The sequence below is a fragment of the Tachysurus vachellii genome, chromosome 2 (genome assembly GCF_030014155.1).
Source record: "Tachysurus vachellii isolate PV-2020 chromosome 2, HZAU_Pvac_v1, whole genome shotgun sequence".
Lineage (NCBI taxonomy): Eukaryota > Metazoa > Chordata > Actinopteri > Siluriformes > Bagridae > Tachysurus > Tachysurus vachellii.
This window is the reverse complement of record NC_083461.1, coordinates 1,871,520-1,884,901: the sequence shown is the minus strand read 5'-3', so window position 1 is coordinate 1,884,901 and position 13,382 is coordinate 1,871,520. Positions and strand designations below refer to the sequence as shown.

The 13,382-nt window shown below is 38.3% G+C and overlaps 2 protein-coding genes and 1 long non-coding RNA gene across 3 annotated transcripts in view; 1 reads left to right on the top strand and 2 right to left on the bottom strand.

Annotated features, from left to right (window-relative positions):
- The window catches only part of LOC132861792 (legumain-like), a 196,094-nt gene that overhangs the window by 78,911 nt on the left and 103,801 nt on the right, over positions 1-13,382 (bottom strand). The window lies entirely within an intron of this gene.
- LOC132840208 (uncharacterized) lies at positions 1,283-2,755 on the bottom strand. Its single transcript, XM_060861700.1, has 4 exons — positions 2,588-2,755; positions 2,080-2,499; positions 1,572-1,609; positions 1,283-1,408 (listed from the first exon to the last, which is right to left on the bottom strand). Exons 1-4 carry the CDS (start codon positions 2,637-2,639, stop codon positions 1,283-1,285), a joined length of 636 nt encoding a protein of 211 aa, XP_060717683.1. The 5' UTR covers positions 2,640-2,755.
- LOC132861229 (uncharacterized) lies at positions 10,763-11,461 on the top strand. The gene is made up of 3 exons (XR_009649911.1): positions 10,763-10,877; positions 11,170-11,230; positions 11,427-11,461. It is a non-coding gene; the product is annotated as an uncharacterized LOC132861229 (long non-coding RNA).

Sequence of the window (13,382 nt, the reverse complement as noted above, 5' to 3'; positions counted from 1 at the left end):
ACTTCAGCATTAAAGCATTTACAGGTTAACAAATAGGTGATGATTAGGTGACTTAGCTGCAAAGCCAAAGCTAATGCTAAGGCTCACTTCACTGGAACTGAGAGGCTCAAAGCAGTTCCATCAGAACCTTGTCCCTGTACACAATATGAGCTCCATTGACACTCAAGTTCTTTCACTCAACCTTAACACACCGTGTCTTCTTCAAGCTCACTTTGTGCACAGGGACATTGTCATGCTAGAACAATGTTTGTCTTAAAGTCTTACTTCCAGTGAAGTGGAATCTTAAACTGCACCATTCATAGACATTCTAGACAAGTCTACACTTTCACCTTTGCTCTGTGTGCATTGTTTCTAGGGAAAGATGTCAACAGTAAGTTGTGAAAGTATGGTGTGAATGGGTAAGCTAGCATCTTGTACTTTGGTTGCTAAATCCTTTTCACATGCTCCACTATTACCTGAGGTTTCTATTTTTGTGCTGTGACACTGGAGACAACAAAATGTTAACCGTTTCTACAAAATATAAAGGTTGCATTTGTATTTATGCAAAACTTGCACACAAACAGTTGCTGAACCTTAACACCTTGACGTGGTAAAAAAAACACACTGTCCTCATGCTGGTGTTTAGTTTGATCATCTCACACTAGACGATGTGTTTAGTGCTTAAAATAGGAACCAGAGCTTATTCTGTGTTTTGGGGGCTATAAATGATGGCACAAGTCAACTGTGGACTGAACTGTAAGATTTGTTTATTAATTCTCTACTAAACAGAAATTTTAATACAACCAGTGAAGTCATTTAGAGACATCTGTGGGAATGAACATGTTGCTAAAATTAGCTTAAATAGGAACACAAAAAATACACTGTGGTATTTGTCATGTTTGTTAATGTAAATAGTCTGAAAACATTTAAAATAAAGCACTTCTTGGCACATCATCGGTCTCAACATACATGTTTAATCTGATTTAATGTTCAGTGTCTGAAATTTAATTTCAGGTTAAACAGCCACATCTCATCAGTAATGTTGGAATCTTTATATTCAGCCCTTTCTCACTTCCGGCTCTTAATATTTCTGAAAATGTTAATGATTTAGTTAAAAAAAAAAAAAGTTTAAACAAATTGTACACCAAGAAGATTTTCTTGACAATTTAACCTTCAAAATCAAACAATAATATTAGTTTTTTACATTTTAGAAAACATCTGCACTATTTCAGGAAAAAATGCTGAGAAAAACTGAAGAAGGCTTCAGTAGAAAAAAAACACAAAAGTAAAATATACAATTTCTCTATTTTATTTTAACATGAGCGTAAACGTCTTCACGGCTCTTGGCTCTGGATGTTCTGGAGGATGAAGGTTTTTTAGCAAAACTCACAGCTGCATAGCTCAAGACATCATCATCAGCAGCAGCAGTCTGATGAAGAACAAGAGCCGTTTAATAATCAGAGCAGATTAAAAGACTAAAATAATGACTACACTGATATTTAGGTGAATAGATGTCTATTAAAATTCTCTGTGCATTCAGATGTGGATTTATTTAACAGAACAGAATCCCAGTTAATAGAAGACTGGATTACCTGATTGGTGGAAAATTGATGGTTGCTTGATGAAGCATCTGAACAATAAGACACACAAGTAAAGATGAAATTCACAACATACAACAACTTTATACAATAACTCTATAAATAACAACAAATAAAAATAAACAAACCTTTTCTGTGATTTTTATATAAAACTCCAACCAGAAGTGAGATTACGATAACAGAGAATATATTGGAGGCTATTAATAAGGGAATAATCCAGTTGTGTTTGCCTGGAATGATGAAAATACACACAATGTATAAATCTACAACTTGTATAAATATTGTATGATTTATGAACAGTGAGAGGTTGTCGCTATGGAACATTCTGTTATAGACAGTGAAAGGAAACCAAATTATTACTTGTTTCTGGGCTGCTGAATGAATCTCTGTGTATTGTTCCAGATGTATTACGGTGTGTCGTCTCTTTATCTTTACAGATAAATCAGAAAAGGAGAAAATAAACAGAAATGATACTAAATATAAATAAAGTGAAATATTCAACATTTAATACATATGTAGACATAATTCTGGTTAAAGTGTTGATCTGGAATTAGCAGGTTATCAGAGTAAAACTGTTTACCTTCAAATTGCAGACGTGTTCCAGATGTGAACTTCACTACATCTCCTTCCATTTCTCCACAGAAATATTCTCCTTTATCATCTTCTGTTGTTTTTTTAATACTGAGATCAAATTTGTCATTTACACTAATACTGAAACGAGAATCATTAAATCCTTCATCAAATCTGTAGCCCAAATTGTTCTTGTATAGTTTTGCAAAATACTGAGGTAATTTTCCTGAACTCTGTCGGTACCAAACTACATTATCTTTCTTTGTGACACTGCTAATGTTACACTTCATAGTTACATCTTCTCCACGCTTTACTGTTATCACATCAATCTCCTTGATGTCAGAAGTTTTCACTGTAAAAACGTTTAATATTTAATGTCAGTAAATGAGTTAAATATAAAATATTATAGTTTTACATTAAAGTTTCAGAAAGTTACTCACCAGCTGTGAAGAGAGAAAAAAGAGCACAAAGAGCGACAAAGAGTCTGATCATCGTTCCTGTTCAGACCAAGTGATCTAATGAACTTGTGTGTTCAGTAGAAAACCAGGTCCAGACTCACACCTGATTGGATGATTTGAAGCTGTGGACTGATTTGATTGGTCCATTAGCTGTAATGAGGTGTGAAGCTCACAGTCAATTCTTGTCTATTCTGATGGTGTGACGAGTCACATGACTTTACCAGTCCAGTTTATCAGTCCTGTGTGCTGAAATCTCTCTGATAGAAAAAGTTTAATGAAGAGCAAAACATTTTTTTGTTTATCTTTTACTTTGTCAAACTAAACATGTTAGTTAGTTAGTTTTGTACCTTTAATGACCTTTAATATTTATTTACTTCCATATTTTTGTAGCTAAGTATACAAAAACAATCTCTTAATGGTTCCATTCTAGTGACAAGCATTTAAAAACACACCTCTGGTACTTGTTAATGGCATTTTGTTTTCTTTGAAGTAAACACTAATTATAGCATAAAACATGTCCTGGTCATCTGAACTCATAATAAAACACTTAACAAAAGTCATGAACTCATGTAGGTTTGCATTCAACAAATGAACTACAACAGTTTAAGAAACCTTGTTCAGTCTCAGACACGTCTCAACCATCAGTTATGAACTGGTGAGATTTGGGGGATGTCAGGATGTAGCCCGGACTTTTGCCATGTGCTTTTGTTGATTTTCTGTGTTCACGTGTCTGCCCCGCCCTTGTCTCTTCCTCCCCGCCTCTGCACACCTGTTCCTCATGTGTTAATTGTTGTTAGTATTTAGTCGAGCCGCGTTGAATTGAGCAGCGTGGAATCCTCTGTTGTCTGTTGTTGACGTGTCGTTGTCCTGTTGTTGACGTGTCGTTGTCCTGTTGTCTTTTGTCTAGTCTGTGTCTCGGTTTCATGTTTTTTAAATGATTAAATCCAGTTTATTTTACGCTATCCCCTGCATTTGGGTCTGTTTCATTGACAATTCCACAGCACAGGAACAGTAATATTGGTAATATATTCCAAAGCACTGGAATAGTTATGAAATACACAGCACAGTAACAGCAGTGTAATCCAAAGTATGGAAACATTAATATTCGATACAGGACTGGAACAGTAATATTATCCACAGCACAAGAAGAAATAATTCACAGCACCAAAACAGTAATATTAAAAACAGTGTAAAATCTGAGAAGCAGAGTACAAAAAACTGTCCAGTTAGGCTGGTCGGCAAACAGCAGCAGCAAAGGAGATGCAGGAGCCTGACAGGGCTTTTTGTACTGGAGAATTTATCAAACCCAAACTTAGAACAGAAACTCCAAAATACTTCCACACGTCACATGCAGCACATGTGGGGACGATGTTTTTTTATGTTTACATTCACTGCATTTCGGAGATGAGTAGAGCACACAGACAATTCTTTTTTAAAAATGCTAGTTTAATGATTTTAGGAAGAGTTAGGCCTTTACCTGTCATTTGATGACAGCCAGTGAATCAGCTATTTTGACATTTAAGGGAAGTTCATTTTACTGGCTAGGTGCCAAAAGAAGAGTTCTGATGGTTAACTACCTTGTACTCTGAGATATGGTTGGACCAATCATGCAGTGCTAAAGGTCAGAGAGAGCATGGTGCAGTGTGAGGAGGGATAAGTGCTTTGAGGTAAAATCATTCAAAACCATTTTTGGGTTTGTTGGTAAGAATCAGTGTCAAGAAACCTAATGCTTGCAGCTACTGGAGGCCAGTGAGGGAGCACAGCAATGGGGTGGTGTATGAGAACTTTGGAAGGTTGAAAAATCCAAAGATCCTTTCAAAGGTTGAGTTGTGTTTAGATGTAAACCTGCCATCAGAGGGTTTCAGAGACTGAACAAGCACCTGAGTGGCCTGTGTGGATAAAAATGGCCGCATTCTTCTGATTTTATAAAAGAGAAACCATCATGAACATGTAAAATTGGCAATGTGGGAAGAAAAGGACAGTTGCTTATTCATGGTTACTCCAAAGTTGAGTGCAATGGATGAAGGGGATATCAGCAAAGTGTCCAGGGTGAGCACAAGATCCTGACATGGGGATCAATCACCTGGGATAACCAGCAGTTTGGTTTTGCTGGGATTAAGTTTCAGTTGATTAGCTGTCATTCATGATGATATGTCAGCCAGAAATGCTGAAATCCGAGCAGAAGCCATTGTGCATGAGGGCAGAAAGGAAGGAAAAGACAAGTAACCTATGTGAGTACTGTATATAGCTTCACTAAGAAGGTGAGAAAAGTGGGAGAAAAGTGAACCAAGTGGTGAGCCTTGTGTGTCACAATGGAGAAGCTACATGGAGCGGATATTGATCCCCTCCATGTTACCTGTTATGAGCACTCATCCAGGTATATCAAGTCTTGTGGTTGGCTGTATTATACAGTGCAGAAAAGTCAAGGTGGGGGGGGTGGGAGGCAGTGGATGAGGACACATGACAGCTTGAGTTATCTAGCACCATGTAATATTTCAGTGACAGCCGTTAAACTCAACAACTAGAAAGGCAGCGATGTTCATAGTGGATTGTTTTCTTCTGGAATGCCTTCAAATCCCAACCCTGCCCTTTCTTCCAATCAGATGACTCTTCCAGACTGCTCCTGCCCATTTACACCTGCCCTCAAAACCACCCAATGCTAATTAATAAAATCGGGAATCTATGCAAATAGAACCATATGACATTGACAGATCACATTAAGGTGGAGTTTTACTCTGATACCAAATATTCTTTTTTCAGAAAAGTGTTTTTTTCCCTTCTTCCCTCTTCTTAATCCTCTTCCACCTGGTTGAGATTTGCTGTTTTTAATGTTGACTGTTGACTCTGTTGTGTTACACTTTATAATATAATAACTGCATATTTATTTAAAAAAGCTCTCATTTTGACCTCTGACCTTTTCTTACACACTGAGTTTATTTGGCACTTTATGTGTCAGTGTTAAAGACCAGTTGTCTTGTTGGTCTTGTTTGACTGACTGTTTCGTAGATCTAAATGGTGACTTCTTTATGCATGCTATGGTTATGTTCTGTGTTCCACAAGGTTCTGTTTCAGGCCCACTGCTTTTCTCCTTATATATGCAAGCCCTTGGTGCAATGATTGGTGAACTTGGGTTTAACTTCACTTTTATGCTGATGGGACACAACAATATGTTTCAGTTATGTCAGATGTGAGTCACTAACTTAATAAAATTGAAGATTGTGTGAAGGACATCAGACAGTGGAGGCTTACAAACTACATCCTGCTTAACTCTGACAGGCAGAAGTTCTTGTACTAGGACCACATGGAGTCAGAAGTAAGCTTTCTGATTCCAGAGGAACTCTGGTCTTTGTTTCATCATGTGCAGCAGTAAAAGACCTTGGTGTGATTACTGACTCCTGCCTCTCTTTGCTGACTGAGAAGCAGTTAAACACTTCATGTCCCAGGAAGCCCCCATGTCTGTCACATCTTAGCCCCCATGTCTGTGTCACATCGCAGGGCACACACACTCTCATTCACTCACTCACGCAATCACACACTATGGACAATTTTCCAGAGATGCCAATCAACCTACCATGCATGTCTTTGGACCGGGGGAGGAAACCGGAGTACCCGGAGGAAACCCCAGAGGCACGGGGAGAACATGCAAACTCCACACACACAAGGCGGAGGCGGGAAACAAACCTCCACCCTTGGTGGTGTGAGGCAGACGTGCTAACCACTATGCCACCATGCTCCCATTGAAGACTTCAGCAGGAAGGAATTAGTGTTAAGTCTATAATGAACTCAGACATTACCCTGACCTATTTGTTTCTCAGGAATACTTGGTTGCAGAATTCGACTTGACTTCAAACTGTTGTAGTCACACAGTTGTATGATGGCACTGTGGGCACGTATGCACTTTGTTAGGGGGATACGGAACATCATCAGCCTCTTCTTCACTGTAGTGGGTGTTTAAGTGTGTAAAAGTGTATTATTAATTGCTAGTCCAACACCATACTGATATTGGCCACCAGGAGGTTGCCTCTCCAGAAGAATGTATAAGCACCTCCCACTTCTTTCAGAGAACCTTTGCATAGAAGCCTTCACTGAGAGCAGCAATATCCATACTTTTCTATTAGAGTGTGATCCCTTAGCCTTTGTTTCAGAAGTCTTACCTAGCAGGTTAGCAGGGCAGTGGCTGGCAATGAACAACCTCTGGGCACTACTGAAAAATGCCCTACCAAATGTAGACTGGGGCAATGCACCCAGTTACAGTGTCTGGAAGCAGTGAGGGCTGTCAGGAGTCTTGTTGAAGATGTTATGTACTGGCAAGAGGAGGCTTACACTCAAGGCTGTTCCCCATTTCACCACAAGGGCTAGCCAATGGCAGCAGATTAGCAAGTTAGCAAGAAAGCATGCAATGCCTACTTACTGCACTTCCACACCAGTTGCATCATGTCACCATACATACAAACACACACACACACACACACACACACACACACACACACACACACACACACACACACACACACACACATGCACCTACATTTCCCATTTAATAATAGCTTTATTCCTGAGAAATGTAGATTTGTTAGAACTCTGTTAGAAAAGACAGCAGGATAAAAGATCCATATCCAGACCATAGGGTGACAGCCATGAGAGTGAGTAAGATCATTTCATTAGGGGAAAACTTTAGAATGAGAGCGTGAACCACAACTTCAGCATTAAAGCCTACACAGTGGAGCAAATAGGTTATGATTAGGTGACATAGCTGCAAAGCCAAAGCTAATGCTAAGGCTCACTTCACTGGAACTGAGAGGCTCAAAGCAGTTCCATCAGAACCTTGTCCCTGTACACAAAATGAGCTCCATTGACACTCAAGTTCTTTCACTCAACCTTAACACACCGTGTCTTCTTCAAGCTCACTTAGTGCACAGGGACATTGTCATGCTAGAACAGTGTTTGTCCTTAAAGTCTTACTTCCAGTGAAGTGGAATCTTAAACTGCACCATTCATAGACATTCTAGACAAGTCTACACTTTCACCTTTGCTCTGTGTGCATTGTTTCTAGGGAAAGATATCAACAGTAAGTTGTGAAAGTATGGTGTGAATGGGTAAGCTAGCATCTTGCAGTTTGGTTGCTAAATCCTTTTCACATGCTCCACTATTACCTGAGGTTTCAATTATTGTGCTGTGACACTGGAGACAACAAAATGTTAACCGTTTCTACAAAATATAAAGGTTGTATTTGTTTTAATGCAAAACTTGCACACAAACTGTTGCTGAACTTTAACACCTTGAAGTGGTAAAAAACCACACTGTCCTCATGCTGGTGTTTAGTTTGAGATCATCTCACACTAGACGATGTGTTTAGTGCTTAAAATAGGAACCAGAGCTTATTCTGTGTTTTTGGGGGCTATAAATGATGGCACAAGTCAACTGTGGACTGAACTGTAAGATTTGTTTATTAATTCTCTACTAAACAGAAATTTTAATACAACCAGTGAAGTCATTTAGAGACATCTGTGGGAATGAACATGTTGCTAAAATTAGCTTCAATAGGAACACAAAAAATACACTGTGGTATTTGTCATGTTTGTTAATGTAAATAGTCTGAAAACATTTAAAATAAAGCACTTCTTGGCACATCATCGGTCTCAACATACATGTTTAATCTGATTTAATGTTCAGTGTCTGAAATTTAATTTCAGGTTAAACAGCCACATCTCATCAGTAATGTTGGAATCTTTATATTCAGCCCTTTTTCACTTCCGGCTCTTAATATTTCTGAAAAAGTTAATGATTTAGTTAAAACAGAAAAAAAGTTTAAACAAATTGTCCACCAAGAAGCTTTTCTTGACAATTTAACCTTCAAAATCAAACAATAATATTAGTTTTTTACATTTTAGAAATCATCTGCACTATTTCAAGAAAAAATGCTGAGAAAAACTGAAGAAGGCTTCAGTAGAAAAAAACACAAAAGTAAAATATACAATTTCTCTATTTTATTTTAACATGAGCGTAAACGTCTTCATGGCTCTTGGCTCTGGATGTTCTGGAGGATGAAGGTTTTTTAGCAAAACTCACAGCTGCATAGTTCAAGACATCATCAGCAGCAGCAGCAGTCTGATGAAGAACAAGAGCCGTTTATTAATCAGAGCAGATTAAAAGTCTAAAATAATGACTACACTGATATTTAGGTGAATAGATGTCTATTAAAATTCTCTGTGCATTCAGATGTGGATTTATTTAACAGAACAGAATCCCAGTTAATAGAAGACTGGATTACCTGATTGGTGGGAATTTGATGGTTGCTTGATGAAGCATCTGAACAATAAGACACACAAGTAAAGATGAAATTCACAACATACAACAACTTTATACAATAACTCTATAAATAACAACAAATAAAAATAAACAAACCTTTTCTGTGATTTTTATATAAAACTCCAACCAGAAGTGTGATTACGATAACAGAGAATATATTGGAGGCTATTAAGGGAATAATCCAGTTGTGTTTGCCTGGAATGATGAAAATACACACAATGTATAAATCTACAACTTGTATAAATATTGTATGATTTATGAACAGTGAGAGGTTGTCGCTATGGAACATTCTGTTATAGACAGTGATAGGAAACCAAATTATTACTTGTTTTATTGCGGCTGGGTGTTGTTGTATTACGGTGTGTCTTCTCTTTGTCTATACATATAAATCAGAAACGCAGCAAATACACAGAAATGATACTAAATATAAATAAAGTGAAATATTCAACATTTAATACATATGTAGACATAATTCTGGTTAAAGTGTTGATCTGGAATTAGCAGGTTATCAGAGTAAAACTGTTTACCTGCAAATTGCAGACGTGTTCCAGATGTGAACTTCACTACATCTCCTTCCATTTCTCCACAGAAATATTCTCCTTTATCATCTTCTGTTGTTTTTTTAATACTGAGATCAAATTTACTGTCATTTACACTAATACTGAAACGAGCATCATTAAATCCTTCATCAAATTTGTAGCCCAAATCGTCCTTGTATGGTTTTGCAAAATACCGAGGTAATTTTCCTGAACTCTGTCTGTACCAAACTACATTATCTTTCTTTGTGACACTGCTAATGTTACACTTCATAGTTACATCTTCTCCAGGCTTTACTGTTATCACATCAATCTCCTTGATGTCAGAAGTTTTCACTGTAAAAATGTTTAATATTTAATGTCAGTAAATGAGTTAAATATAAAATATTATAGTTTTACATAAAAGTTTCAGAAAGTTACTCACCAGCTGTGAAGAGAGAAAAAAGAGCACAAAGAGCGACAAAAAGTCTGATCATCGTTCCTGTTCAGACCAAGTGATCTAATGAACTTGTGTGTTCAGTAGAAAACCAGGTCCAGACTCAAATCATTGCCATGCTGCTCCAAGTCTGAAGTCTTGTGTTAAACGCTGCTGAAAGGTCGAGTAGGATTGAGGACAGATGACAGCTTGGCTGATCTAGCAGCATGTAGTTTCTCAGTAACAGCTATTAAACTCGACCACTAGAGAGTCAGCGATGTTCATAATGGACTTCTTCTGGGATGCCTACAAATCCCACCCCCGCCCTGCCTTCAAATCAGATCACGCTTCCCTCCTGCAAACTTAAACCCGCCCTCAGAACCAAACAATGCTGGTGGTACAGTTTAGATTCTACGCTACAGGACAGTTTAGATTGCGTGGACTAGGACATGTCTGGGTGTGACTTTATGATGGAGGTTTACTCACATACCATAAAGTTCCATTAGGAAAGTGTTTTTTCCCTTGTTCTCTTTTGTTCTTTCTTTTTCTTTTCCTCTGTCTGATATTTGTTGTTTTTATTGCTGACTGTTGATTTCAAGCCTTCATTTTAACCTCTGACCATTTTTTTGCCACTTAATATGTCAGTGTTAAAGAACTGTTGTCTTCTTGTGTTCTACTGTGGCGAGTGTAATGTTGTTACACTAGATTATTTAAATTACTATTAATTATTTGCACTAAAAACAAGCCTTTTATTTTGAAATTCTTATCAGAAGCAATTGCATAGTTATGAATGGTCATGTGACCACAAGCAAAATGTTATTTTTTATTTCTTTTTCTACAAATATAAATTTTATTTCTTTATTGGTTTTGTTTCCTCTCTTTCTTTTTGAAAACATTAACCTTTAAAAAGAATGGTTAGTAAGCATTGTTCAAGTTATGTGTAAGCGTGAGGGTGGAGCTGACGTAACTTCCGGTGTACGCTCTCTTTCGCGGGATTTCAATGCGATGAGAGGTATGTTTTATCGGCTCCTCAAAAAAAAGTGTTCAAAATCATTTAATTACTTACTTGTTTTGGGTTTTCTACACAATGTGATTTTTAGTAATTTTTTTTTGGTGTTAAGACATTATTAATCCAAGTTCTGAACATTGAAAAATTATGTAAAAGGATGTTTAATGCAAAGTGAATTCGTGTAGTAGGCTGCTGAAGCTTATTACATGATGATGCACACTTAAATTTATACACTCATTACTGTAATGATCCAACAGATTTATACGTATATAAATGTATGTGTAATGATTGACAGGCACTTCTAGAACAGACGTAATCCTGTTACTGCCTGATGGTGTCTGTTATGTGTAATGCAGGTATGTAAATGGATCATTTCAGTGTTGGTTCCTGTTCTTAGATTTTCTTCCTCATATTACAATTGTATGTGGTTGATGATTATTTTATGTTTTAATGTTTGCTCTCTTTCGCGGGATTTCAATGCGATGAGAGGCACTTCTAGAACAGACGTAATCCTGTTACTGCCTGATGGTGTCTGTTATGTGTAATGCAGAGATGAGAGATCCTGAGAAGCCACAAGTAAACCATTTGACAACTGCATCATGGTATGAAGTTTCTTTCATTCTAAAAATACACAACGCAGAAGAAAACCCACCACAAAATGGTGCCATGACCCGTCGTTTGGTTTGCTGGTAGCTGACCGCCTGGGATGCTGAAAATGTGACCATCTTTCCTGGGATTGCGGTGACATCGTTGATTTGCGTGACTGGAACGGCTCACCTGTGACTGGTTTGGACTCTGACATATTTATCTTTTGAAAGGACAACTGTTATTTTTCATTTCCAAGTACGGACATTTGTCTTTTAAGGACTTTTGATTTAAGGTCAAATCTTATTTTTTGTGTGTTGGTGAAAATTGAGTGAATTAGTTATGACTGATGAAAGTTTCATATTTGAACACAGCATGATAGCTGGTAGAGGTAGGGGTGCTTTACTAACCACACCTGACAGAGGTTTTCAGTTAATGGGTCCTCAGTACACAAGCACTGGGAGGGGAGAAATGCTGAGATTGTTAAACCTGACATAGGCTGTAGTCCAACAACAAAACCTGGCAACCCAGAGTGTACCAATAATGAATCAGGACTCTCAGATGACATGAGTAACCTCATTAGACATATTGGATCTGAAATTGGTGAAGCTATCAGGGACAGTTTGTTGCAGACTAGACATTCAGGTATGTCGTCTAGTGGTTGTTTTGGAGTGTGAGTGTGTTTTCTCTAGGCATTCGTTGGATTGCGTTGAAGCAAAAGGGTTTTGTCACCGCATTCGGTTGACCGATGACAAACCTTTCTGGTTACCTTATCGCAGAGTTTCCCCAGCTCACTATCAAAAGTTGAGAGAGACGCTCGATGAGATGGAACAGATGGAGATAATCAGGAAATCGACCAGTGAGTTTGCGTCACCGTTGGTGTTGGTTTGTAAAAAGAACGGTGATTTACGGTTGTGCACTGACTTTCAGTGGCTTAACGCTCATACGGTGAAGGACGCACATCCACTCCCTCACCAAGCAGATGTTCTAGCGGTGTTGGGGGGCATACCTTATTTTGTACCATGGATTTAACATCAGGGTACTACAACATTCCTTTACATGAGGAGGATAAGAAATTTACAGCTTTCAGTTCTCCCCTAGGTTTACATGAGTACAACCGTTTGCTGCAAGGGCTCTGCAACAGTCCTGCTACATTCATGAGAATGATGTTGACTGTTTTCGGTGATCAAAATTTCACGAGTTTGCTCTGTTACCTAGATGATCTGTTAGTTTTTGGTAAGACAGAGGAAGAGAGTTTACAGAGACTGGAGTTGGTGTTTCAACGTCTCCGAGATCACAACTTGAAACTTTCACCCTCCAAGTGTAGGTTTTTGCGTAGATCAGTCAAATTCTTGGGTCACATTATTTCACAGGACGGAGTGGCTAGTGATCCTATGAAGGTAGAGGCTATTATAAATGTGTCCGAGAGTGACTTGATGGAAGTTGATGGTGTTACCCCGTCTGTGGGAAAAATCAGGTCATTTCTGGGCATGGTCGTGTACTATCAACATTTCCTTGAAAATTGTTCCATGATTGCAAAGCCTCTCTTTCAGTTAATGACCGGTCAGAAGAGACCTAGAAAAGGGAGGGGTGCGGGAAAAAGGTTGGGAGCGGTCCGGAAACTCACTCCTAATGACTGGACTGAGGAATGCAGAGGCACGTTCGAGAATCTCAAGACTGTGCTGGTAGATCAGGTCCTACTTGCTCACCCTGACTTTTCAAAACCATTTTTACTGACAGTAGATGCTTTGATGAGTGGACTTGGGGCTGTACTATCTCAGGTTCAGGAGGGTCATGCGGTTGCAAGGCCAATCGTCTTTGCATCAAAGTCGCTTAATCATGATCAGTCTAAGTATCCGGCTCATAGGCTCGAATTTTTGGCTATGAAATGGGCCATTTGCGATAAATTCAGTCATTGGCTTC

What these genes read in the sequence shown, in the direction of transcription:
- LOC132840208 (XM_060861700.1), bottom strand. Translation starts at nt 2,639, where the DNA reads ATGATCAGACTCTTTGTCGCTCTTTGTGCTCTTTTTTCTCTCTTCACA. An exon ending in TTTTTCTCTCTTCACAGCTG is followed by an intron (nt 2,500 to 2,587) that starts GTGAGTAACTTT and finishes ACGTTTTTACAG; the next exon opens with TGAAAACTTCTGACATCAAG. An exon ending in TGTCTACATATGTATTAAAT is followed by an intron (nt 1,610 to 2,079) that starts GTTGAATATTTC and finishes CTTATTGTTCAG; the next exon opens with ATGCTTCATCAAGCAACCAT.